General features: G+C 65.7%; 2 protein-coding genes across 6 annotated transcripts in view; one reads left to right on the forward strand and one right to left on the reverse strand.

Annotated features, from left to right (window-relative positions):
• The window catches only part of PHRF1 (PHD and ring finger domains 1), a 28241-nt gene extending 10235 nt beyond the window's left edge, over positions 1 to 18006 (forward strand). The window contains exons 5-19 of one of the 4 annotated variants that reach the window (XM_046016311.1): positions 910 to 993; positions 2085 to 2200; positions 5442 to 5539; positions 5706 to 5881; positions 6483 to 6612; positions 10017 to 10144; positions 11257 to 11438; positions 11763 to 11882; positions 12266 to 12420; positions 13394 to 15997; positions 16251 to 16408; positions 16507 to 16767; positions 16849 to 16977; positions 17308 to 17452; positions 17493 to 18006. In XM_046016311.1, coding sequence (XP_045872267.1) covers positions 910 to 993; positions 2085 to 2200; positions 5442 to 5539; positions 5706 to 5881; positions 6483 to 6612; positions 10017 to 10144; positions 11257 to 11438; positions 11763 to 11882; positions 12266 to 12420; positions 13394 to 15997; positions 16251 to 16408; positions 16507 to 16767; positions 16849 to 16977; positions 17308 to 17451 — 4485 coding nt within the window. In that variant the 3' untranslated portion in view covers position 17452; positions 17493 to 18006. Of the gene's footprint in view, positions 1 to 909; positions 994 to 2084; positions 2201 to 2381; positions 2389 to 3004; positions 5540 to 5705; positions 5882 to 6482; positions 6613 to 10016; positions 10145 to 11256; positions 11439 to 11762; positions 11883 to 12265; positions 12421 to 13393; positions 15998 to 16250; positions 16409 to 16506; positions 16768 to 16848; positions 16978 to 17307 lie in introns of those variants that run through there. The other 3 variants (XM_046016310.1, XM_046016312.1, XM_046016313.1) reach the window with 3 other exon arrangements.
• IRF7 (interferon regulatory factor 7) lies at positions 17693 to 21010 on the reverse strand. 2 transcript variants are annotated; one of them, XM_046016319.1, is made up of 9 exons: positions 20646 to 21010; positions 20406 to 20568; positions 20107 to 20317; positions 19776 to 19822; positions 19467 to 19674; positions 19193 to 19270; positions 18639 to 19121; positions 18424 to 18542; positions 17693 to 18338 (listed from the first exon to the last, which is right to left on the reverse strand). In XM_046016319.1, exons 1-9 carry the CDS (start codon positions 20663 to 20665, stop codon positions 18183 to 18185), a joined length of 1485 nt encoding a protein of 494 aa, XP_045872275.1. In that variant the 5' UTR covers positions 20666 to 21010; the 3' UTR covers positions 17693 to 18182. The 2 variants fall into 2 exon arrangements, with proteins under 2 accessions (XP_045872275.1, XP_045872274.1); XM_046016318.1 differs by having other exon boundaries at positions 19776 to 19829; positions 20108 to 20317; positions 20646 to 21004.
• Positions 21011 to 21878: the final 868 nt, after the last annotated feature.

Here is a 21878-nt window from a genome sequence, read left to right on the forward strand (position 1 = left end):
AAATACAGGCCGAAGTGTCATGTAGGAAAAGGTACTCGTCACAAGTGAGTTTGGCAACATAGATGTTTTTCAGAAGAACTGTCCGAACGGGAAGCGCAGCGATGTCGCTGAGCACAAGATAAAGACGAAAAGTCGTACACAGAAGCGAGTCATGAGAAGACACGTGAGGCCTGTGAAGACCTTTTCTAAAACCGTTGAGTCTGAAGGAAGAAAGCACTCTCTGGAGGGGAAATCCCAGCTCCAAGAGATGGCCGTGGTGACCCCGGGGCATCCTGGGCCCTCAGGGCCTTGTGAAGTGCGGAGAGGAGGGACGGAAAATGCCGAGAACTGCCGGTCCTTTCGGGAGAGGGAGACATCGCCTCCTGGGTACTGAGATGTATGAAACCGTAGTGACTACAGCGGACTTGCTCCGGGAATGGAGACCAGGCCCCGGGAGCATGGTGGGGACCTGAAGGGCCAGCCACCCATGGTGGCAGCAGGCAGCACCTGGCACAAGGGAGAGAGGGGCTCGGTACACGCGTGTGAGATGGAAGGAAAGAGGCCCGGCTTGCGGCGCGCACACAGCATCCCCTGGATTCAAGATTGGAGGCGAGCGAGCCGCGCTCTGAAGCCTTCAGAAGATGCAGGTCACCTGTCGGGACAGGGAAGGGCTCCGAACCCCGCGCCCGGGCCGCCGGGAGGACTTCAACGAGGCCAGCTGGGAGCGCGGTTCCTCCACGAGACCCGCCACAGGTGCCCAGGGGTCCGACCGAAGACGGGGCAGGACGGGAGCCCCTACACTCCTTGGGCTGGGTGTTGAGTGAAGGTTGGATGATGAGGGTTACACGTTTTTGACTGGTGAGGGAATTCCTTATTTTGGGTGGAGAAAGCGATCCTGCGGGATCCGGACACCGTTTTTATCTCTTACAGAATGCCAATTCCTGTCCGGTCGATCGAACTGTGTTCAAGTGTATCTGCATTCGGGCCCGGTTCGGCGGTAGAATCCTGAAGAAGGTAAGCGGGGGTGCTGGGCTCCGGCACGCCCCCGCCCGGTGCCTGGCTACGCCGGTCCCTGTCTGAGGGAGAACGTGCTTGCAGGGCGGGTCGGTTTTCCTGAGGGCGTCCGTGTGGGCCAAGTGCTCTTCAGAGAGCCACCACGGGCCCTTGGCCGCTGGTTCCGGGTGGCGCAGACAGTGGCAGTTCCCAGACGTCCTCCTCCCCACTCCCCCCTGCCTTGTCCCGCCTCCGCGCTTCTCTCCTCCTGCGCCCGGGCAGGCCCGGGAGCAGCCACACCGCCGACCACAGCGCCGGGCAGGGCCGTGTGCAGGGCGGCTCAGAGGTTCTCCTTTGCTCTTGGGCGTGTGCTCTGTGGAGGCCCGCGGGGCTCCTGGCCGTAGGTCTTGGAGCCCGAGGTGTGCGGGGACTCGGGCCCTTGCCGAGCTCCGGTTTGTGCCGCAGGCGGCCGGTTCTGGCCCTGGCCGGGGCGCTCTACTCTCCTCCCCCCGGGAGCACCTCCCACGTCTGGTGGGCAGCCTCCCTTTGCCCAGAGTGGACCCCGAGCCCTTGCTGGGTGTGCGGAGAGGTCCTGGTGGCCCCGAGCGAGCCCGGCTAGAGAAGATCCAGGAGCCACCGTGCGGGAGTCGCCTGCCCGGCTCTGGAGAAAAGGCTGAGTGTGTGTGACAGGAGGACGGGCAGAGGCTGTGCCCTGCGGCGTGGGGAGACGGGTGGGGTGCACAGGTGGGGTCCCCTCTGAGGGGACTGTGTCCCCAGACCTAGCACACGGGAGGGCTCAGATGACGGAAGCTCCGAGGGCCACATCTCTGGGCCTGCATGTCGAGGGCCGGCCCCACACGGGGCTGGGACTGTCCCAGTGCGGTGGCCCACATGAGGGCCGTGTCCCTGGCATCCGCGTCTCCTTGTCCACCGGGTCGTGCAGTCGTTGCGCGAGGAAAGGCTGCATTTGTCCCGCTCCCCTCCCACTCCAGTGCCCTGGCTTGTGGCTGCCGCTCCCTCCGCTCGGCCCAGCCCGCACGGACAGGCTGCTCGGTCTGCGCGCGGCTCCGGCCGCACTCGCCGTGTGACCCGCGGCCCTTTCCTCCTCGCAGCTTCCGGTGGAGAACGCTAGAGCCGGAGAGGGGGAGGAGGACCCAACATTCTGTGAGGTGTGCGGCAGGAGTGACCGGGAGGACCGTCTGCTCCTCTGTGACGGCTGTGACGCCGGGTGAGCCTGGGGCCCTCCTCGTGGTGGCTCCCGAGGGCCCTGAGCCCCTTCTGCTGTCCCTAGTCCCTGACGGCTGGGAAGGGCCGCAGGAAGCCCTGCGTCCTGGGCTTCCTCCCCACAGCTGTTCACGGTCGTGGTCGCTGAGGCCAGGCCCGCCGTGTCGGGAGCACCTGGATCCCAGGCCGCCGGTTGGTAGCGGGCCGACCTGCCGGGCTCATCCATTCCCTGCCGGTAGACCCTCTGCCTGTTCTCCCAAATACCGCGAGGCCCCTTGCAGAGATGCGCGTGACACATCAAGACAGAAAAGCTGAGGGAAACGCGAGAGGGGGTCTGTGGGGCCAGTCAGCAGCCCCAGGGGCCCAGACAAAGGACTTGTGTGGAACCCCGCCTTTTATCAGGTCAGGTGACCCCTGTGTCCAGCAGGCCCTGGCTCCCGGGAGCCTGTGCCCAGCCTCCTTCCATCGTGGTTCCTCTTCTCAGGGACCCTGCAGGGGCTGCCACTGGACGCCCGCAGAATTGGTCTCTGAGCTCGGGGCGCGGGGGCTGCCGCAGCGTCTCGGAGCACAGGCGGTAAAGAGAGACTCCCGCGGGGCCGGCGGTCTGCAGCTTCCTTTGGGCAGCAGGTGGAAGTCTCGAGCCCTGGGGACTCAGAGCCGGCCCTGGAGGCGCTCGCTTTGTTCTGTTACAGGCTGGCCCGGGCTCTGAGCCCTGCCCGGGGCCTCCGGTGTGGCGCTCAGTGGGCCACGTGCTCGCCCCCCAGACAACTGGCAGCACGCTGTGCGTTTCCCTCCCGCTCTGGTGCAGCCCTCGCCGCTGGCACACTCTGCCCGTGCGCCCCTCCGGGAGCTCCAGCTGGGGCGCCGGGGTGGCCGTGTCTGACTGCCCCCTGCTCCTTGGTCGCTGTGAGTCTGGGGGACAGGAGAGGGGTGCCTTCGGTGTCCTGCAAACCCTCGAGGCCAGTCCCTGCTCCTGCCGTCCCTGAGCCTCGTTTACAGGCTTGCCTGAGTACTGGCAGGAAGCTGAAGAGACACGGTCTCGTGGGGTTCTGGGCTGAGCGGGCAGCTTAGCTCTCAGAGCTTGCTTTCCACGCAAAACCAGTCCTCCCCCGTGTTTGTGGCCATTTGGGGCCTGGAGCAGCCAGGTGCTACAGGAGAGGCCATCGGAGGTGGGAAGGACTGTCTGTGGTCCTGGCCACTGGCCTCAGCTCTGTAGCCCAGGGCCCCGCAGCCGGATGCCAGACTCGGGTGCCTTCTGGTGGTCTCCACAGTGGCCGGAGAGCCCAGGTGAGGCCGTTGGAACGTTCACTCACAGTTTTCCTGCCACTTCTGAATTGGGCCCATGGCCTCAGTTCTTCACGCCAGGGTCTCCTCATAACCCTAGAAACTGGACAGTGACTTGTTAAGGACTTTTCACAACTTTGTTAACTTTCTTTTTTGCACTTATAAAGGACGTTTGTGAATTCAATGTATCGGTTTTTGCATTTTCCGTGCTTGAGTTATTCAGCAGGTAACCAAGCTCAAGTACGTAAAAATCCCGGTGAATCTGAAACTTGAAGATAAACGCGTGGGGTCTTGCGCCTCCAGGCGCCCTTACCCCGCCTGACCCGCCGCCTGCCCAGTCTTCCTGTCATCGTCACTCCTCTTCCGTCTGAAGTGACTCAGGTTGGAAATGGAGTCACAGAGCTGTCGATACACAAATGTGTGTGACAGGTCCTTTCACTATCACCGGAAGTGAAGCACAGATTATCCCTGATTTCTTGAAACTTGCAGTTTAATGGAAACGCATTAGGTCACCAGGGAAGCCACTGAGAACGTCGCTGTGGTCCGTGCAGGCAGGAGATCAGCTCTGGGTGCCTGGTCTACCCCGCTACGCGGGGAATTGGGGACGGGAGCTGTGCCCCCATCCGGGTGGCTGCTCTGTGACCCTCCCGCAGTGTGAGTCCCCAGCCGGTCTTGCCCGAGCACCGACTGCACAGCCACAGGCTGGCTGGGCCGGGCACCTGTTACACAGCAGCAGCCTCCACTCGAGGCCCTGGACCTTGGCCCGAGGAAAACATGGAGTGAGCCGAGTGGGGTCCTTGGAGGGCTTTGTGAGAAGCTGCGCAATTCCTGATTCTCTTGCGACCACGTAGCTCTCAGAAGGATCTTCTGAGGCTGGGATCTACTTGGGGTGTTGGTGTGCTGCCCAGGACTCGATGCTGGCCTGGACCGGCCAGGTGGCCTTCCAGGAGGCGCCTCCCAGCCCCTGCTCCCGTCACAACGTCTCGAGCTGTGACCAGTACGCGGTCCTCCAGCTGCTCAGGATCTGGGCTCAGGTCTTCAGGGACTTAGTGGGGACTCCACGTGGGTGTCCGTCTGGCTCGGGGCTGTCTGGGGTCTTGGCGTGGAGGTGGAGAGGCTGGCACGGGCAGCCCACGCCAGCAGTGAAGTGAACCTTCCCAAGCTGCTTTCGTCGAGGACTGGGTCGAAGCCACTGGGAGGCGGGGCCCGGGCCCCGTTTCCCTTTGCTCTCAGCACACGGAGCCCGCCTTCCCATTGGCTCCTCGGCCTGGGTTGTGCAGTAAGAGGGGCCAGCATTTGAAACTCTTGGGGCTGCCGAGTGACCGCGAAGTGGGGAAGGACAAGCTGAGGTCCCATAACCAGCCAGAAGTGAGGCTCCAGGTGCAGGCGGGTGCAGGATACCTGCCACGGTTGGCCGCACGGGACGGAGCTGCCTTCCGTCACGAGGCCACCTGCGTCCGTCCCTCCACGCAGTACACCTCCTGTGGAGGATTCGGGAGCCGTTGGGCCCCCCTTGGAGGGCGGAGATAGCCAGCACGCCCCAGGGAAGGACTGCAGGGAGATTGGGAGCCTCGTGTCTCCCGTCTGATGCACGTGGACCTCTGAGCGGGCCGGCCTGCACTGTCCCCAGGGTCAGCGTGGTGAGATGTTCCAGGCCAGAGCTGCCCACGGCACCTTGCTGTGTGCTCGAGGTCCTTTCTGCAGTGGGGAGAGGGAGCACTGGGTCCCTCTCTCTCCCAGGGACCCCAGTCCGTGGGTCAGGGCTCCTCCCTCCTGATGTCATGCGACCGAGACCCCGTTTCCACATGCCGTGACTTTGGGTATCAGGGCTTCGACGTGGGGACTGGGGGGGGTCATGATTCAGTCTCCCGCAGGGGCATTGCTGTCTTGGGACACGCCAGGACGGTGGTGGTGGCTCCCCGGATTGGGACAGAAACCCCGTCCGCTGCTCGTCCCTGTAGGTACCACATGGAGTGTCTGGACCCTCCTCTCCAGGAGGTGCCCGTGGACGAGTGGTTCTGTCCGGAATGCGCTGCGCCTGGAGCTGCCCCCGCCGCAGGTATCGGCGCCGCCTCCTCCCAGCCTGCAAGCCCTCGGGGGCGTCTCTTCTTCTGGGAGAACTCGTAGGGTGTTCTGTCAGGGCAGCCCAGGACCCCGGGGAGATGCCCCCTGCCAGGCCAAGGCCATGGCGGCGCACGTCAGTTCGGGATGCTCCTGCTTCCCAGGTGCAGGTCCCGTGAGTGAGGAGGAGGTCTCCCTGCTCTTGGCCGACGTGGTGCCCACCACCAGCCGGCTTCGGCCCCACACGGGGAGGACGCGCGCTATTGCCAGGACACGGCAGAGCGAGAGGGTCCGAGCGACGGTGAACCGGAACCGGATCTCCACCGCCAGGAGGATTCAGGTGGGCCTGCCCACTGCTGAGGCTGCCCGTCCCGCTGTGGAGCCGTGCCCGACTCGGCCCCTCGGGGTGCGGGGCCCTGTGGCAACCCTGGCCGGGGGGCTCTTTGCTGTCTGGCTGCTCGGGGGCGGCATCAAGCTGGTGGGGGGGGATGAGAGGACCTGGTGGGGGCTACCGCCCCATCGCCCCACCCCGATGCCCGCAGTCCTGCCTCCCTTCCTCCTGTGTCCGCCTTGCGCCCCGTGTTGCTGGGCCGCCCCCGCCGTGGCCGGGAGCCTGTGCGTCCACTCGCCACCTGCCTCGTCCTCACCGTCACTCTCACCCCAGCTCGCTTCTCAGGAGGCCCTCCCAGGCCCGGACTGCCCACGGGAGGCGCGCGGCCTTTGTCGCAAGCAAGAAGGGCACGCCCGGCAGGACTGTTACTGGCAGGCCGAGGGCATCCAGCTGCCGTGGTTTGTTCGGTGGGGCTGGCACAGGGTCCCTCGGGCTCCCAGGTGGTGCTGCCCCTACTGGGGTCCTGCCCGGAGTCCTCCGCGCGGCACGGGGGCTGCACAAGAAGCCCATGGGCGCTCGCCCCGCTGACGGCACCCTCCTTGCCACGTAGCACGTCCCACGGTACCTCATGTCTTCTCTGCTGGACGAGACCATCGAGGCCGTTGCTGCGGGTCTGAGCTCTGCTGTGTACCAGCGCCCCGTGACGCCCCGAGCCCCCGCCAAGCGCAGGAGGAGAGCAGGTAAGCCCGGGTGCGGTGGCTTCGCTGCGGCCGCACGTGTGTGTCCCCGGGAAGCAGCCGGCCACGTGCTCGCCTCCCACGAGCTTCACCGCAGAGTCACATCATGTTCTGCTGGTGTTTCCACGTCACGGAAACACGGCACAGACGCTCCGTGGGCCAGGCTGGTCTGGTCCGCTCAGGTCCCCCGACCACCCACCGCAGGCCTCCTGCACACGCACCCGGGCGACTCGGCCGCCCGCAGCGTGGTTGGGAAGCCCTCTGCAGGCCGGGTGGCAGAACGCTCTGTCCGTGCAGTGGCACCCCAGGCAGCCCCCGGTTCTGGGCGTTTCTCTGTGGGAGCCGTGGGACTGAGGAATTCACTGGCTTCTTGTCTTTTTCTGTGTTGGTTCTGGTAATTTTGTCCCGGTAAGTTCTGTCCTTGCCTCATGTCAGTAGGCACCTCCCGGGGAGAAGCCCTGGGGTCCTGGCGGGCAGTCCCCCCCCACCCCACGCTGGCCCTGCCCGCAGAGCGCGGCAGGTGGCTTCCAGGGTCAGGCTTGAGCTCTGTTCCTCAGCTGGCGAGGGCTCCGGTGGGGAGCTCTGCTGCTCCCCGTCGGTGGTCAGCGTACTGCGATTTGCTCGGTGGGTTATGACCTGAGGTCTTCCCGCGTCCCCGTCACCGATCCAGGTTTGACGGCCAGGGTTGCCGCCCCATCCGGCCCTTGTCTTCCCAGCCGGTGCCCCCGCCCCCAGCAGGCAGCCCCGGCGTCCTTCGGCCTGGACACTAGCTTTGCTCGTTTTCAGACGTCCGTAAGGTCCTCCCCAGCGCACAGTGGCGTGTCCCTCGGCGTGGCGTGGTGCTTTCGGAGCCCGGGTCGGTTGATGAGTTTCCGCTGAGGACTGTCAGCATTACCCGAACGTGCCACAGTCTGTTGACAGGGTTCCTGGCGTGGGTCGCCTGGCTTGTGCTGCGGGGACTGAGCCGCTGCGAGTGTTCTGAATGTCCTCGTGGCGGTGGCAGGCCAGCAGGTGCTCCGTTTCTCCTGGGGAAGGGGACTGTGGGCTCACGGGGCGAAGATGCCGTGAGGGTTCCGTGGCTCCGCACCCCCGTCAGCAGCACGCGCCCCCCACCCCGGCCCCCGCAGCCCTGGGGACAGTCGGCGTTCATCCTTGCTGTGACCGCGGGGTGTGTGACACGCCCTGCCGTACCCTGTGTTCCCCACCTTTGGGGCCGAGACCCGGGTGCTGTCTGGCTCTGTGGCTTGTGGAGGTGTGGGGTGGGCAGCCTGCACTCGTGGGCCTCCCCACCGTGCTCCCGTGCTCTGTGCGTGTTCTCTGCCAGGGGTGGGCCGTCCTTTCCAGCGGCCTTTCTAGCGGACAGAGCCGGGGATCCATGCTGAGGTCATGCAGTGACTTGACTGAACGAAGGTTGTGGACTGTCTCCTCTGCGTCTTCAGTTGCTTGTGTCAGAAACTCCGCAGTTCGGTGCCCGCTGGCGCCCCTGCTCACCCGTCTCCCTCCCCCGGAGGACAGCCTCGTAACAGCCCAGGTGTTGGCAGCGCTGTGGTTCGAGGCAGGACTGGAGGGGTTTGCTTTGGTCCCCAGCGCACACCCTACTGAGGACAGGCCGCACCCCCGTTCCCTGTGCTCAGGCGGCGGAGAACAGTTCTGTCTTGCGTTGCGTCTTGCTTGCTCCCTTTTGCCTACTAGTTTTTTTTTGGTTTGGGGTTCTTCTTTTTTTTAAGATTTCATTTATTCACTTGACAGAGATCACAAGCAGGCAGAGTGGTGGGGGGGGAAGCAGGCTCCCCGCTGAGCAGAGCGCCCGATGCGGGGCTCGATCCCAGGACCCTGAGATCATGACCTGAGCCGAAGGCAGAGGCTTAACCCACTGAGCCACCCAGGAGCCCCTATAGAGCTATTTTTTTTTTTTTTAAGATTTTATTTATTTATTTAACAGACAGAGATCACAAGTAGGTGGGGGGAAGCAGGCTCCCTGCTGAGCAGAGAGCCCGATGCGGGGCTCAATCCCAGGACCCTGAGATCATGACCGGAGCCGAAGGCAGAGGCTTCAGCTACTGAGCCCCCCAGGTGCCTTGGTTTTGGGTTCCTTTTTGGTTTTCTGTTTTGTTCCATTTTGTTTTGGTTTTGTTAGTGAATTTTTCGCTTTTGCAGACTTCCGTCAAAGCTTTGGAGGCCGAGGGAGGAATGCGTAGCGAGTCTCCACTCAGCCATCGTGTCGCCCGGCCTCGACCTCACTTGTACCCCCTCACCCGCTCCCTTCCGTGTTGTCTCGAAGCAGGTCTTTCATGTCATCGTCCTCTTCCCTGCAGGTGTTGTCTGATGTGTTTCTGAGAAATTTGGTCTTTTTTTTTTCTTTGAGCTGAAGCACAGTATCCTTGTGACCCCTGAGAAGGCAAGGAGTGGTTTCTTAACGCCGTGAGATAGTCTCAGGGTCGAAGGTTCTAATTGTGTCATAAATGTGGTAGAATTTTCAAACCTAGTTTATTTGAATCCAGAGCCCGGCAAGATCCGTGCCGCACTGTCGGCCACGCCCAGTGAGTGGCTCTGGGAGCTCCTGACTCTGGGGGCAGCTGGGGGGGCCGGGGCACCCCCTCCCACTGCGGCGGCCGGGAGCGGAGCCACAGGGCCCCCCCGGCTTCCCCCGGGACTCTCATCCGTGTGATGTGGGTTTGCGAGCGGCCCGGCGGAGGGTGCAGGCGGGGCCCGCTGGGCTCACGGAGGCAGGAAGAGGCCTCCCCGTGTGGCTGGTCCCAGACCTTCCCCAGGCCCGTTGGCTTCGCAGAAGCTCGCTTGCTGCTCACTCGCTGGGTGACGTTCCCGCAGGGCCGCGAGGGCCCAGAGTTTGCGCGTGGGCCGTGGCGGGGGAGGGGGGTTATTCCCCGCAGACGTCTCGAGGGCCCATTGCTCCGTCCCCACGGAGGCCGCTCCTCCCAGGCTGAAGCCCCCACCGGGTTCCAGGGTCCTTCTTGAGCCCATGGTAGCGTCCCTGAGCCGGACCAGGGCCGGAGCCCGGAGTGTGGGCAGTTGGGTCTCGAGGACAGGCTTCAGGAGCCGTGCGGCCAGGGCCCCGCGCCCCAGTCTGTCGGGAGCAGCACCAGGGTCACAGCCGGTGGCCGCGTACCTGGGGCCCCTCATTTCATTTCCCTCTGTGTCATCAGGGCTGGATGCTTTGTTTTTCCTTTCGTTTTGGTCCCACAAATGATGTGGGACATTCACTGGTCTAAAAGTCGGCCTGGCGGGTTGCTCCGCGCAGAGACGCTGGAGAACTTATGACCTGTTTCTGCACGTGACTGTCTTCACGCCAGGTCCTCGGGGCGCAGAGTGTGAGGGGGAAACGAGGGGCAGGGCCGGGGGGCTCGGGGCACGGAGGGAAGCATAGACTCTCAATGTGCTTTTTGTAGGAAGACGGAAGAAAGCGTCGGGAAGAAGGAAAACGCAGTCCAGGTCGTCTGTGAAGAGCAGAAGCTCCGGGACGAGATCGAAGAAGCGCCAGGGTCGCGTGAGGAAGAGGAAAGGGACAAAGTCAAAGGTAGCCTCGGTCGGTTCCCTCGGGCAGCTAGGTGGCAGGTCGCACAGAAAAAGCTCCCTTTTTCTGTATTTGCTTAGAGATCCACCGATAAAAATGAACATTTCCACGGTACACATTAAAGATGGGGCTGAGACAAGATATTTCCCAGGCCCCTTTGGAGCTGGACATCCCAAGGGCTTGCGTAGGATCCTGACACCCCAGGTTGGGCCCTGTGCGGTGCAGCGGGTCTGGAGGCCGCAGGGCCGTGGCCAGCGGCTTGTCCGGGAGGCAGGCGGATGGTCACCTGGTACCCGGGAGCCCGGTGGGAGCTGCGGGGGAGTTGGGAGAGGAATGCCACCTGGGGCGTGCGGCCACGTTTTCGGCCGGGACGCTATTGTCCTGCCGAGGTGACTCAAGAGGGTCCCCTGCGAGCACTGCCCACGTCAGGCTGTTCCTCGGGCTCCGGTCCTCTCACCCCAGGCTTCGGGGCGGGCCCTTCCTCAGGTGTGTGCCGCCTGTGTCACGGGTCCCAGCTCTGAAGGGTTGTCCTCCCTGCGCTTGCGGGCCGCGCGCTGAGAGCGCGTTAACGTGAAACGTACGAGCCCAGTCGTGGCCGTCCTGCAGGTGTTTGTTGCGACCGAACGTGAACTTACACCTGAGACCTTTGTCGTTGCCTGACGACGTGCATGCGTAGAGCTCGCTTACGGAGCCTGCGCTTCCGTTTCAGTGAGAGAGCAGCTGCCCTGGTGGTCCCCCGACGCGACCGTCCCGGAGGGTTGGTGGCCCTCCTGCCATGCGGGGGTGTGGCTCCCCGGCACTGCTCCTCCGCTGCATGGGCAGCCGCCGCCTGGACAGCCCGTCCTGCTGCTTGCCGGGGTGTGTGCGGGGTCGGACGCCCCCGCGGCGGCGGGGTGTTCGCCCAGCTCCTGCGGGCGGTTTTGCGGTGTGTTAGGTCGAGGGTGTTGAGATGTGCTCGTTAACTCTGTTGGAGTAAAACCTCTAGAACGTTGTTGTTAATACACATGAAGCCCTTCGGCTCCCGTGTGCATATACTCAGCCTCCTGGGTGGTGGTTCTGGACGCTTCAGCTCCCGTCTCGCTTACCTTTCCTTGCCTTTTGCGACTTCGGTTCAGAACGAAGCCACAGCTCGTTCCCGCATCGCACGGACGCTGGGCCTCCGGGGTCCGGCCCGTGGGGCCTGCATCCCATTTGTGCACAAGCCGGCAGACCCCTCGCTGGGGCTGATGCGAGCGGACATCGGCGTGGCCTCCCTGTCGCTCTTTGGAGACCCCTATGAGCTGGACCCCTTTGACAGGTAACGGCAGGGCGACCTCCCTGCTTTCCTTGTGGGCGGTGGCCTTGGACGTTGCATTTGTACAGCGAGGGTGGCGATCGCGGACCCTCCTCAGAGTCACGGGGTGTGACGGAGCTCCCTACAGCCGCCCCTGCTCGGGCGGAGGAGGTCCAGCTTGCCTACCCCAGCGAGCCGTTGCCAGCACGAAGCCCCTCCATGGGGCCCATGTGCCGCTTGGGGCACGAGTGCTGCCGCACGTGCCATCGAGGAGGGGCCTGGGGTCTGTCTCCCTGGGCCTCCGATGGTGTGGGGTCAGCGCCTCTCAGGCCCGCGTGCCCTCTCCAGCAGTGAAGAGCCGTCTGCGAGCCCTGCCGCCCCGCTGAGCACCAAGAGGCGGGTCTTGTCACAGTCAGCGCTGCGCTCTCACCGGCCCGTAGCCAGGCCCGTGGCCGTGGGGCTCTCCAGGTGTGTGTGGGCAGGGGCCGTGGTCCTGGGGGGCGGCACAGACCAGCGGGGCTCCACAGGGGCTGGCGTTCCACCTGGCCTGGGAGGAAGTGCCGCAGTCAGGGTCATGAGGACAGAGTGGCCGGCCACAGTCTGTCTGGGCGTGCATTGGGGGCAAGGAGCTATGGGAGCTTGAGGCCACCACTGCATGCCCTGCCCCCGCCACAGGACTGTTGGGGGCATTTGGGGTCATGAGCGTCAGATGATCTCACCTCCGAACAGCTTTTCTTTTGGCTGCTGGCTGTGTCCAATGCCGCCCGCTTGCAGGGCGCTGAGGGGCTGGGGCACCCGCCTGGCGTGAGGGGCTGGGGCACAGGGAGGCAGCTGCGGGTCTACACCTGCAGGAGGAGTGTTCCTGCCGCGGCGCCTGAGCCGGAGGTGGACGAGGCCCCCGTCCCAGACCTGGTGGGGAGCATCCTGTCGGGCCAGAGTCTGCTGATGATGAACGGGGCGGACGTCGTCATCCACCGCGACGGCTCCCTCAGCGCCAAGAGGGCAGGTGAGTCGGCTGCCACGCGGGGCCTGTCCACGGGGACGCCCTCTCTGCCTTGGTCCTCTGGGAATGGGCCCCTTGGTTCTCCTTATCTGGGATGAGGATCTCCTTATCTCCTTATCTGAACCAGTGGTAAAGGAGACAGTTGAACGAAAAAACGCGTTCTCCGCTCAGAGCGGACACGGAGCAGGCATGGTTTTCTCATTTCTTCTCCATTGACTCTGCCCGCCTTGCCGAACGGAGTGCGTCGGCCGGGAGTTGAGGCGAAGACAGGGTTCCTGGGTCAGCCCACAGACTCTGCGGCCGTAGCGCGGCTGACGTGCGTTCCCACAGAGCCACGGGGCCAGCCCCTGGGGGTCCCTCCCCCACGGAGCCGGGCCCTGGGAGGATTTTGGGGTGGGGGTCCTAGCCGTGGAGGATGGGGCTGACTGTGCCCTTCCTGTCCGTGACACGCGTGCACACACGCGCGCACACACACACACACACCCACCGTGACAAGCCTCTGTAACTGGCAGGGACGCTTTTCCATGGGTGCAGAACGCATCCGTGAGACACAAGAGGAAGTGCCTCTGGCGGCTCGTGAGACCTGAGCACCGGCCCGGCCCCCCACCCCCGGGCGCACCGAGGTCTCAGTCACGGGCCAAGGGGGAACCGGCCTTTATATATTTATTTATCATGACTTTTTTTAACATTTTACTCGCTGATTCCAGAGAGTAGGCACACGAGCCAGGGAGTCGGGGGCAGAGGGAGAGGGAGACGCAGGCTCCCCAGCCCGACACACAGCTCAGTCCCAAGAGGCCGAGATCGTGACCTGAGCCAAAGGGAGACACTTTGAGTGCCCCCAGGTGCCCCTGGAATAGGCAGTTAAAAGCACAGCTTTTCGGGGAAGGCCGTTGTGATCTGGGCCAGGCGACAAACTGCTTGCGCTTGAGAAGGTGGGCGGCGGGGACTGATGGCCGCTGGCCTTCTTGTCTTTCAGCACCCATTTCCTTCCCTCGGAGCACAGGCGGCTCATCCCAAGGCGCCAAGCACCCTGGGCCCGGGGCCTGCCTGCAGCCCAGAGCGCCGCACTCAGGAAGTGGGCCGCAGAGCGCGGGGCTGAGCTGTCATGGTGGGCCAGCGCCCTCCCGTGTCCCTGCACTCAGGACTGGGGCGACTGTGAGACTGGACCCGTCTGTGACCCCTCTGTCCGGTCAGACTCAGAACCAGTCAGGCGTGTGCGGGCCTGGCTTAAAGCAAAGGGACAGCACTCGATGTGACAGCGACAGCCGGCACGTTCTGCTTCCCAGCTCCGCGTCCTCCAAGACCCCCGCTAGCTGCTGTCACTTGCCGCCCGCCGGTGCGCTGCCGGGCCAGGCCCTGAAGCCAGCTCCCAGGAGGCCCGACATCTCTGAGCTACCAAGGATACCAAAGGTCAGAAGGGAGGACAGCGGTGGCAGACAGGCGGACGCGGCCCCCGCCAGCGAGCAGCGTGCTGAGATCCCCAGCTCCTGCATCAGCCGGCTCACGGGCAGGGAGGGCCCTGGGCAGCCCGGCCATGGTGCCCGAGCCGAGGGTGAGCCACGCAACAGGGGCCCACAGGACCCTGGCCCGCACTCCGGGGGCGGCTCCCAGTCCCCCGCCTCACTGGGACCCTCGAAGGGGAAGGGGGTCAGCTCGACCTTTGAGAGCTTCAGGATCAATATTCCCGGGAACACAGCACATTCCGGCAGACTCTCCAACCCCGGCTTTTGTAACACGTTTCGGCCGGTCGACAATAAGGTGCAGAGGAAGGAGAATCCCTCTCCCCTGTTCTCCATCAGGAAGACCAAACAGCTCAAGAGCGAGATCTACGACCCCTTTGACCCCACAGGCTCCGACTCCAGTTCTGCCGGCAGCAGCCCCGAGCGCTTGGGCTCTGGCCTCCTGCCGTCTGAGATCACACGCACCATCTCCATCAACAGCCCGAAGGCCCCAATGTTGCAGACGGTGCGCTGCGTCACCTCTTACACCGTGGAGACGGTCTTGGGGTCGGAGCCCGAACCCCCTCGGGGGCCCTCCTCCAGCGGGCTCGAGCTCCGGGGTGAGGGGGCTGCCGAGGGGACCTCCGACCTGGAGTGCGAGGGGCGGGGCGAGGGGGCTGCCGAGGGTCAGGGCTCAGCCTCCCGGGCCCAGAGGCCATCCACCCCGGAGCCGTGGGAAGACAAGGGCCAGCTGCCCTGCGGCACCTTCTTTGGTTCTGAGGAGCGGATGGTGACGTGCGTGACTGCAGCCGAGCCGGAGGCCCCGCCCAGCCCTGCTGCACCACAGACGACCACCCACAGGATCGTGGAGCTGAGGTCCCCGTCGTGCTCCCGCTCCACATCCAGCTCCCGTGGCAAGAAGAAAGCCAAGAGGAAGCGAGCCACGTCCAGGGAGCACAGGAGGACCCGCTCGGGCTCTCGCTCAGGTTCCCGCTCTGGGGACAGGAGCTCACGGTCCGTGTCGCCCCCGGTAGGGGACAACCACCCCAAGAGGCAGCAGACCAAGTCCCGGGGCCGGAGGTCTTCCAGCGACCACTCCAGCAGCCACGAGCGAGCCAAGCGGAAGAAGGCAAAGGATGAGGGCCGGAGGAGGAAGAGGGACTCCTGGGGTCACGGCCGGCGGAGGTCCAGGTCCCGCTCGGGCAGCCCCGGCAGCTCCTCCCACGAGCACAGGGAGAGCAGGAGGAGGAAGCGGAGGCGGTCAGGGTCCAGGTCTCGGGGGCGGGAGTGCTCACCCCCCAGCAGCCTGGAGAGAACGCGGAGGCATCGCCACCCAAGGGAGAGGAGCCCGCGAGAGAGGAGCCGGGAGCGGCCCCGAGCCCGGTGGGGCTCCCACGAGAGGAGGAAGCGTAGATCCAGGTCGCCGAGGTCGCCGAGCACAGAGCACAGGTCCCGGGAGCACCAGCGTCCTCGTTCCCATGAGAGGCGGCCAAGGCCTCGCTCTCCGGAGAGGAAGTTGGCGCCCGTTCTCCAGGAGGAGCAGAATCCTGACCAGGAGCAGCCAGCCAGGCCGCTGGGAGCGGCGGGGGCAGACGCCTCCCCAGCCGGGGCCGAACCCCACAAGATGACTCCAGAGGCCCCAGCGGGCCGTCCGCCTGAGGACCTGGATTATGGTGACTCTGTCGAGGCAGGACACGTCTTTGAGGATTTTTCAAGCGAAGCTTTCTTCATGCAGCTGGATGACATGAGCTCCCCACCCTCCCCTGAGAGCACAGACTCCTCCCCAGAGCGAGTCTTCCCACCCACTCCTTCTGCTCCGCCGGCCGGCCAGCACCAGCAGGACACCAGCCTGGCCGTGGCCGTCATCAGACGGGAGGTGTCGTTGATCCACGGCGAAGACACCGCCCAGGCCCCGCCCCGGGCACAGGGCCCTGAAGAGAGGCCCGTGCTCCAGCAGGAGGCCACTGGGGCCGCCGTGGTGCCCAGCGCCCTGGGAAGCCAGGCTGTGGGCGCGGTGCCCACAGGGAAGGAGGAAGGCCCTCCCCAGACCCCCTTGCTGCGGGCTAAAGCCCTGGTGAAGAGAGTCACCTGGAACCTCCAGGAGGCGGAGAGTGGCGCCCCCGCCGAGGACCGGGGCCTGCGTGAGTAGGACGCTCCCGTGGGCACTTCGGGCACGGTTCAGGGCGGCGTGGGGGGATGGAATGTGTGGCTGGAGGGGGGTGACGCACGGATCTCCTCGGGCACTCGGGTCGCGCAGACCGCGAGGCAGAGAGGTGGTTGCAGCCTAGGCTGGGCCCCTGCTGCTGGGACACGTTTCTGGAATTTTCCAGCCGGGAAGCAGCTTCTGGCCCAGGGCGGCCAAAAGCACCCACCCTCCCCTGTGTTGGCCCTCAGGGATGCCGCTCCACAGGCCCCAGAAGCCCCGGGAAGGGGTCTGGGAAGCAGAAGATGTGGGCCCCTCGGTGGGCTTCCAGCAGGCACCCTTCTCTGAGCCCCCTCCCGCCGGTTACGCGCTTCCAGAGTCTGGCTTCCCCGAGGCGGAGCCCTCTCAGGTGGGTGCCGGGCTGGAGCTGAGGGCTCCCCTCTCTGGCCGGGGCTCTTGCTATGGCAGTGGGGAGCGCTGCCCTGAGCCGTGCGCGTTTCTGTCCAGGTTTATACCCCGAGCCTGCCTCCCGCCCCAGCTCTGCCCGTGAGTCTCCCACCGTACGTGGCAGCCGGCCAGCCCGCGGTGCAGTTCATCCTGCACGGGAGCCTTCCCCTGGCAAGCTGCGGGGTCACGCAGAGCCCGGCCCCGGGGCCCCCTGCCCTGCCCGCAGCCTCCGAGCCAGCCGCCTACGGCACCGGCGCCAGCAACTCCGAGGAGAGGGCAGCGGCCCCCAGGCCTGCGGTGGAGAAGGCCAAGAACGAGGAGGTGAGTGTGGGCCCCCTGCCCCACAGCGGGGGCTGGCGGCGCGGCTGCTGGCCTGGCGGTCACCCCCGTGCTCGCCCTCAGTACATGAAGAAGCTGCAGGTCCAGGAGCGGGCGGTCGAGGAGGTGAAGCTGGCCATCAAGCCCTTCTACCAGAAGCGGGAGGTGACCAAGGAGGAGTACAAGGACATCCTGCGCAAGGCCGTGCAGAAGGTGGGTGCGCGCGGGGGGGTCAGATGCTCGGGAAGAGGAAGCATGGGTGTTGGTGAGGGGACAGGACGGCACCCCCGTCCCTTGTTCAGCGGGCGAGAGACAGGAGGTACGGGCGCACCGCTCCCGCGGGTGGGAGAGCCCGAGCCCTCGGGCGGATCTCGGACCCAGGGCGTTGGGGCCCAACCTGGGGCCCACGGCCACCTGTCTGGCCAGGGGCAGGGCCCTCAGCAGGCCTGCGAGGCGGCCCCGGCAGGGGGATGGGTCGTGCTCCGTGCCTGTGACCTCTGGGGGGATATCTGGGTCATGTGTGCCCCTCCCCCACGCCCCCAGATATGCCACAGCAGGAGTGGGGAGATCAACCCCGTGAAGGTGGGCAACCTGGTCAGGGCCTACGTGGACAAATACCGACACATGCGCCGGCACCGGCGGCCCGAGGCTGGGGAGGAGGCGCCCGCCCAGGGCCCGGAGAGCTGAGGCCGCCCCTGGCGCTTCCGCTGGGGACGGCAGACGCAGAGGCCTGGGAAGACAGCCGCCAGCACTCCGGTACCAGGGCTCCCGCGATCACGTGTGCCCTGCGCGCTTGCCCTGCTCAGTTTCAAACTGGACCTTTTTATATGTATATTATAGATACACAGTTTCCATTGTGTTCTAATTTATCAAAAATGGATTATCTTTAGAAACTTCTTGATTGACTCAGTACTTGAAAGGCAAAGGCTTTGGTGATCAGGAGGGGCCTGGCGGGTGGAAGGAGCTCCTTGACCCCCTCGCCGACGGCCTGGTTTTATTTTCCGGAGTAACAAGGGAAGGCCATGCCCAGCCCTCTGTTACGCTCTGTAAGTGACGCTCGTGTTGGCCGCCTCCCACGAGCAGAGCGCAGTGTCGGTGGGTCTGGGAGCCGGCGGGGAGGGGGGCTGCACACAGCCCAGAGTCGACCATTCGTGGTGCCCCCTCCCCAGCACACCTGCAGGAGCAGATTGCTACTGTCCCCAAGCGTTTTGTATTCTCCGAGTAGAGTTTGTTGGCTCTAAAGCGTGTGGCCTGTTTCTTCATTGTGAAGACCGAGGAGGGCGGGCGGGGACAGGGCGGTCGCCTGGCGTCCCGGACCTGGAGGTGTTGGGGGCTCCCTGAAGTCGGCTGCCCCCTCCTCCGCCCGACACAAGCACTGACTCTTGAGGCCTTTTCTTGGCTTGGAGACGGGCCGGCCCTCAGGCGGGCCGCTGCACCTCCATGAGGAAGCGCTCCAGGTCCTCGTAGAGGCTGTTGGAGCTGGACAGGCAGAGACCAAGGCTGCTGCTGTCCAGGGAGGACACGCCTTCTCGCTGCACACACTCCAGGTGCGCCCGGCACAGCCACGGCTCCAGCTGTGGGGAGGGTGTGGTCAGGTCGGACAGGACAGGATAGATGGGGGCTGGGTGCGGCCTTGCCTCCCGGGACCCCAAGCCTCACCTTCACCAGGACCAGGCTCTTCTCCTTGGGCCTCCCAGCTGACAAGTCCTGCCCGAAACCCAGGTAGATGGTGTAGTGCGGGGAGCCTGGACGCCGGCGAGCCCGGAACTCCATCATCTCTGCGGGAGGGGACTCCGGTGAGCCGGGGGGGGGGGGGGCCAGCAGGACAGGAGCGGGCAGGGATGGCGCGGCCCCAAGTCTGGTGCATCACTGACCTCGGAAGAAGGTGCTGAAGTCGAAGATGGGGGTGTCTTGGTTCCTCTGCAGCAGGCGGGGGGCTGTGGAGGGGCTGGCTGAGCCCAGGGGCCCGCCCACCTCCCAGTAGACCTTGCATTTGCCCAGGCGCCGGGCCCACAGCCTGCAGCCCCGGAGCTCCAGCTGCAGTCCGGGGGCCACGTGCTGTAGCAGCTTCTCCGTGTAGTGCAGCTGCTTCTGGTCAGGGAGCTCGGCCGGACTCGGGAAGGCCACGTGCTGGTGCGCAGTGGCCATGGTGGCTGGGCTCGGGGACCCGTAGAGGAACACGAAGCTTGGATGCCACACCACCTCCTGCAGCACCGTGCGGCCCTTGTACGTGATGGTCACATCCAGGGCCCTCAGGCTGGGCTCTACCTGCGATCCAGGCTCAGCAGCCGCCCGGGGGCAAGGGTGCATCTCTGGTGGAGGCCGCCAGGGCTCCGGGACGGGGGCCAGGCCTGCGTCTGGGGAGGAAGGCTCAAGCTGAAACCCGGCCCTCCGGGCCCCCACTCCCGCGCACGCCTCTGGCTCTTACCTGTCTCCTGCACCTGGTGCACGGGGGCCGTGTCTCCTGGCCTTGGCAGGGACGGCCCCGTGTTGAGGAGCTCCAGGCCTGAGGAGGAAAAGCGCAGCTGGGAGCAGCTGGACAGGCCCAGCTTCGTCGCCACGGGATGGCCGCCTCACTCCCACCCCACCCCTAGCCTCTCCCTCTCCTCTTGGACTCGGCCCTCCTGCCCGCTCCTCCCTGCCCCCACCCCCGGCATGGAACCCTGCAGGGCCGAGCACCCCCACCCAACACAGCCTCTCACCAGGAGCCTCTGGGGAGACGGGACCCCCCACCCATGCAGATTCCAGCAGGTGCGCCTCCAGGCAGCTCTGCTCCAGAGCCTGGAGCAAGAGATCCCCGGGACTGTCCGCTGAGCCAGAAGAGGGGCTCGGGGCACAGAGCTCAGGGGTCAGCCCAAGCCCTGGCCTCTCAGCAGCGTCTCCTGCCAGGCATGTCCTTGGGAGCCCACTCTGCAGGGGAGGAGGGGGCCGGTGTCAGCAGCGTCCCAGCCCCAGGGAAGAGTGGCAGCCCCCCCCCCCCCCCAGGAACGCTGAGGGCTGAACAAGCTCACCATCAAGGGCAGGGCATCTTCAAGGGCCTTCTCCCCCTGCTGAATGCCTGCACCGTCCAAGAGAGAACTGGGATCAGGGCAGTGTGGGCTGAGACTCCGGGGTGTGGGACGCTTGGGTAGGCCCTCCGAGCTGGGACCCCCCCCCCCCCACCAATCCCAGCAGGCCCAGTCAGCTCTCCCTGCCCTCCCACAACAACCTGGCACCAGCCTCTCTGAGGCCAGTTTCTGGAAAGCACCGCCGTGGGGGCTGTGTCCTCCCAGTGCCCTCCCAGCCCCATCTCTGCCCAGAATGTCCTGCCCCCTCCACGGCTGCCCCTGGGGGGTTCCTCACCTCTCTCCCCAGGCTCGAAGCTGAGCGCGTACACTTTGTGCGGGTCAGCGGGGTCCCCCGAGTTGTCCTGCAGCATCACAAACCGCTGGGTGCTGTGCAGCGCACAGCGGAAGTTGGTTTTCCAGCCCGCCCGGAGCGCGCCCTCCAGGGCCAGCTGGTCACCTCCGCCCCTGCCTCCTGGCGGCCACCTGCCGCGGGCCACCGCCCAGGCCTGGGGAGAGGGACAGACGGTGTGAGTGAGCCTGGGGGCGCGTGCCAGGCCCTGGGCCGGCCCTCCTCCGGCTGGGCTGGGGTCCCACCTTGAAGATGCGCGAGTCAGCCTCTCCCAGGTCCTTCCGCGCGAAGTGCTTCCAGGGCACGCGGAAGCGCGTGCGGGCCGCGTCCAGCCACCGCAGGCCCTCGTAGCGGCCGCTGCTGACCTCCCCCAGGAGCCAGTCCCCGAAGAGCAGGCGCGGGGGCCTCCTGCGGGCGGGCGGCCGGCGGGTGAGCGCGCGGGCGCCGGCGGAGGGACCGCGCGGCCGGGGCGGGACGGGGCTCACCTGTCAGCGGCCGCGGCCATCCTCGCTGCGCGGGGGGCGCGGGGGGCGCGGGGGTCCCGGGGGTCCCGGGTGTGGAGCCGGCGGCCAGCGCCGGGCGGGAGGGCGCCGTCGGGCCTGCGGAGACACCGCGGGGGCGGCCGCGGGCTGGGGCGCGCCCCGGGCGCCGGGAAAGCGAAACCTAAGCCGAAGCCGGGGCCGCTCGCCGCTCGCCACCCGCGGCCCGTCAGCGGGGCGACCCCCACGTCCCCGTCCCGCCCCGGGGCGACCCCCACGTCTCCGTCCCGCCCCGACTCCGGCCGCCGGACCCTCCCCGCGCGCTGGGCCGCCGGGGCTGGAAGCTTGGTCTCCCGGAGCGGCCGGAACGCGCGCTTTTATGCGGACGGGCCGGGGCGGGGCGGGGCTGCAGGTGCCGCCGAGGAAGTCACGTGCTCCGGCGGCGGGGGTCCCCTGTGTGCTGGGGGGGCGCGTTCCCCAGGCCCCCGCCGAGGCTCCCGGGTGCGGGCGGGGGTCGTGCAGGGGCGGCGGGACTGGCCGGTCCGCGGGGTCCAGTGCCTCCCTCAAGGAGCACACGCAGGGACGGGGCGGGGGCCACTGGCAACTCGTGGGGGTGGGGAGGCAGTGGGGCTGAAGACCCCACACATAACCAGGCTCTTCTCCTCCCCGGGGAAGTGGGTCGTGGACGAGGGCGTGGGCCAAGGGGCAGCCCTGCCCTTTGGACTTTTTTTTTTTTTAAGTAGCTTTGCGCCCAGAGTAGCGCGGGGGATCTCACCGTCAAGACCCCCGCTGATGGGGCGCCTGGGGGGCTCCGTGGGTTAAGCCTCTGCCTTCCTCTCCGGTCATGATCTCAGGGTCCTGGGATCGAGCCCCGCATCGGGCTCTCTGCTCCGCAGGGAGCCTGCTTCCTCCTCTCTCTCTGCCTGCCTCTCTGCCTGCTTGTGATCTCGCTCTGTCAAATAAATAAGATGTAAAAAAAAAAAAACACCCCGCTGAGAGCAAGGTGAGGTGTTCCACCGACTAAGCCATCTAGGCACCCTGCTGGTTTGGGTTCTTTAAAGATTTGTTTGTGGGAGAGAGCTTGCAGGCACGCGCGCAGAAGGGAGGAACGGAGGGAGAGGGTCGGAGAGGGTCTCCAACCGCAGTCCCCACTGAGTGCACCCGTCCTGGCTGGAAGCCAGGCCCCGAGATCACCACCTGAACAGAAATCCAGAGTCCGCAGGGGACCCACAGAGCCAA

The sequence above is a fragment of the Meles meles genome, chromosome 8 (assembly GCF_922984935.1).
Source record: "Meles meles chromosome 8, mMelMel3.1 paternal haplotype, whole genome shotgun sequence".
Taxonomy (NCBI): Eukaryota; Metazoa; Chordata; class Mammalia; order Carnivora; family Mustelidae; genus Meles; species Meles meles.

What these genes read in the sequence shown, in the direction of transcription:
- IRF7 (XM_046016318.1), bottom strand. Translation starts at nt 20,665, where the DNA reads ATGGCCGCGGCCGCTGACAG. An exon ending in AAGATGCCCTGCCCTTGATG is followed by an intron (nt 19,675 to 19,775) that starts GTGAGCTTGTTC and finishes CCTCCCCTGCAG; the next exon opens with AGTGGGCTCCCAAGGACATG. An exon ending in GCACCAGGTGCAGGAGACAG is followed by an intron (nt 19,122 to 19,192) that starts GTAAGAGCCAGA and finishes CTTCCTCCCCAG; the next exon opens with ACGCAGGCCTGGCCCCCGTC.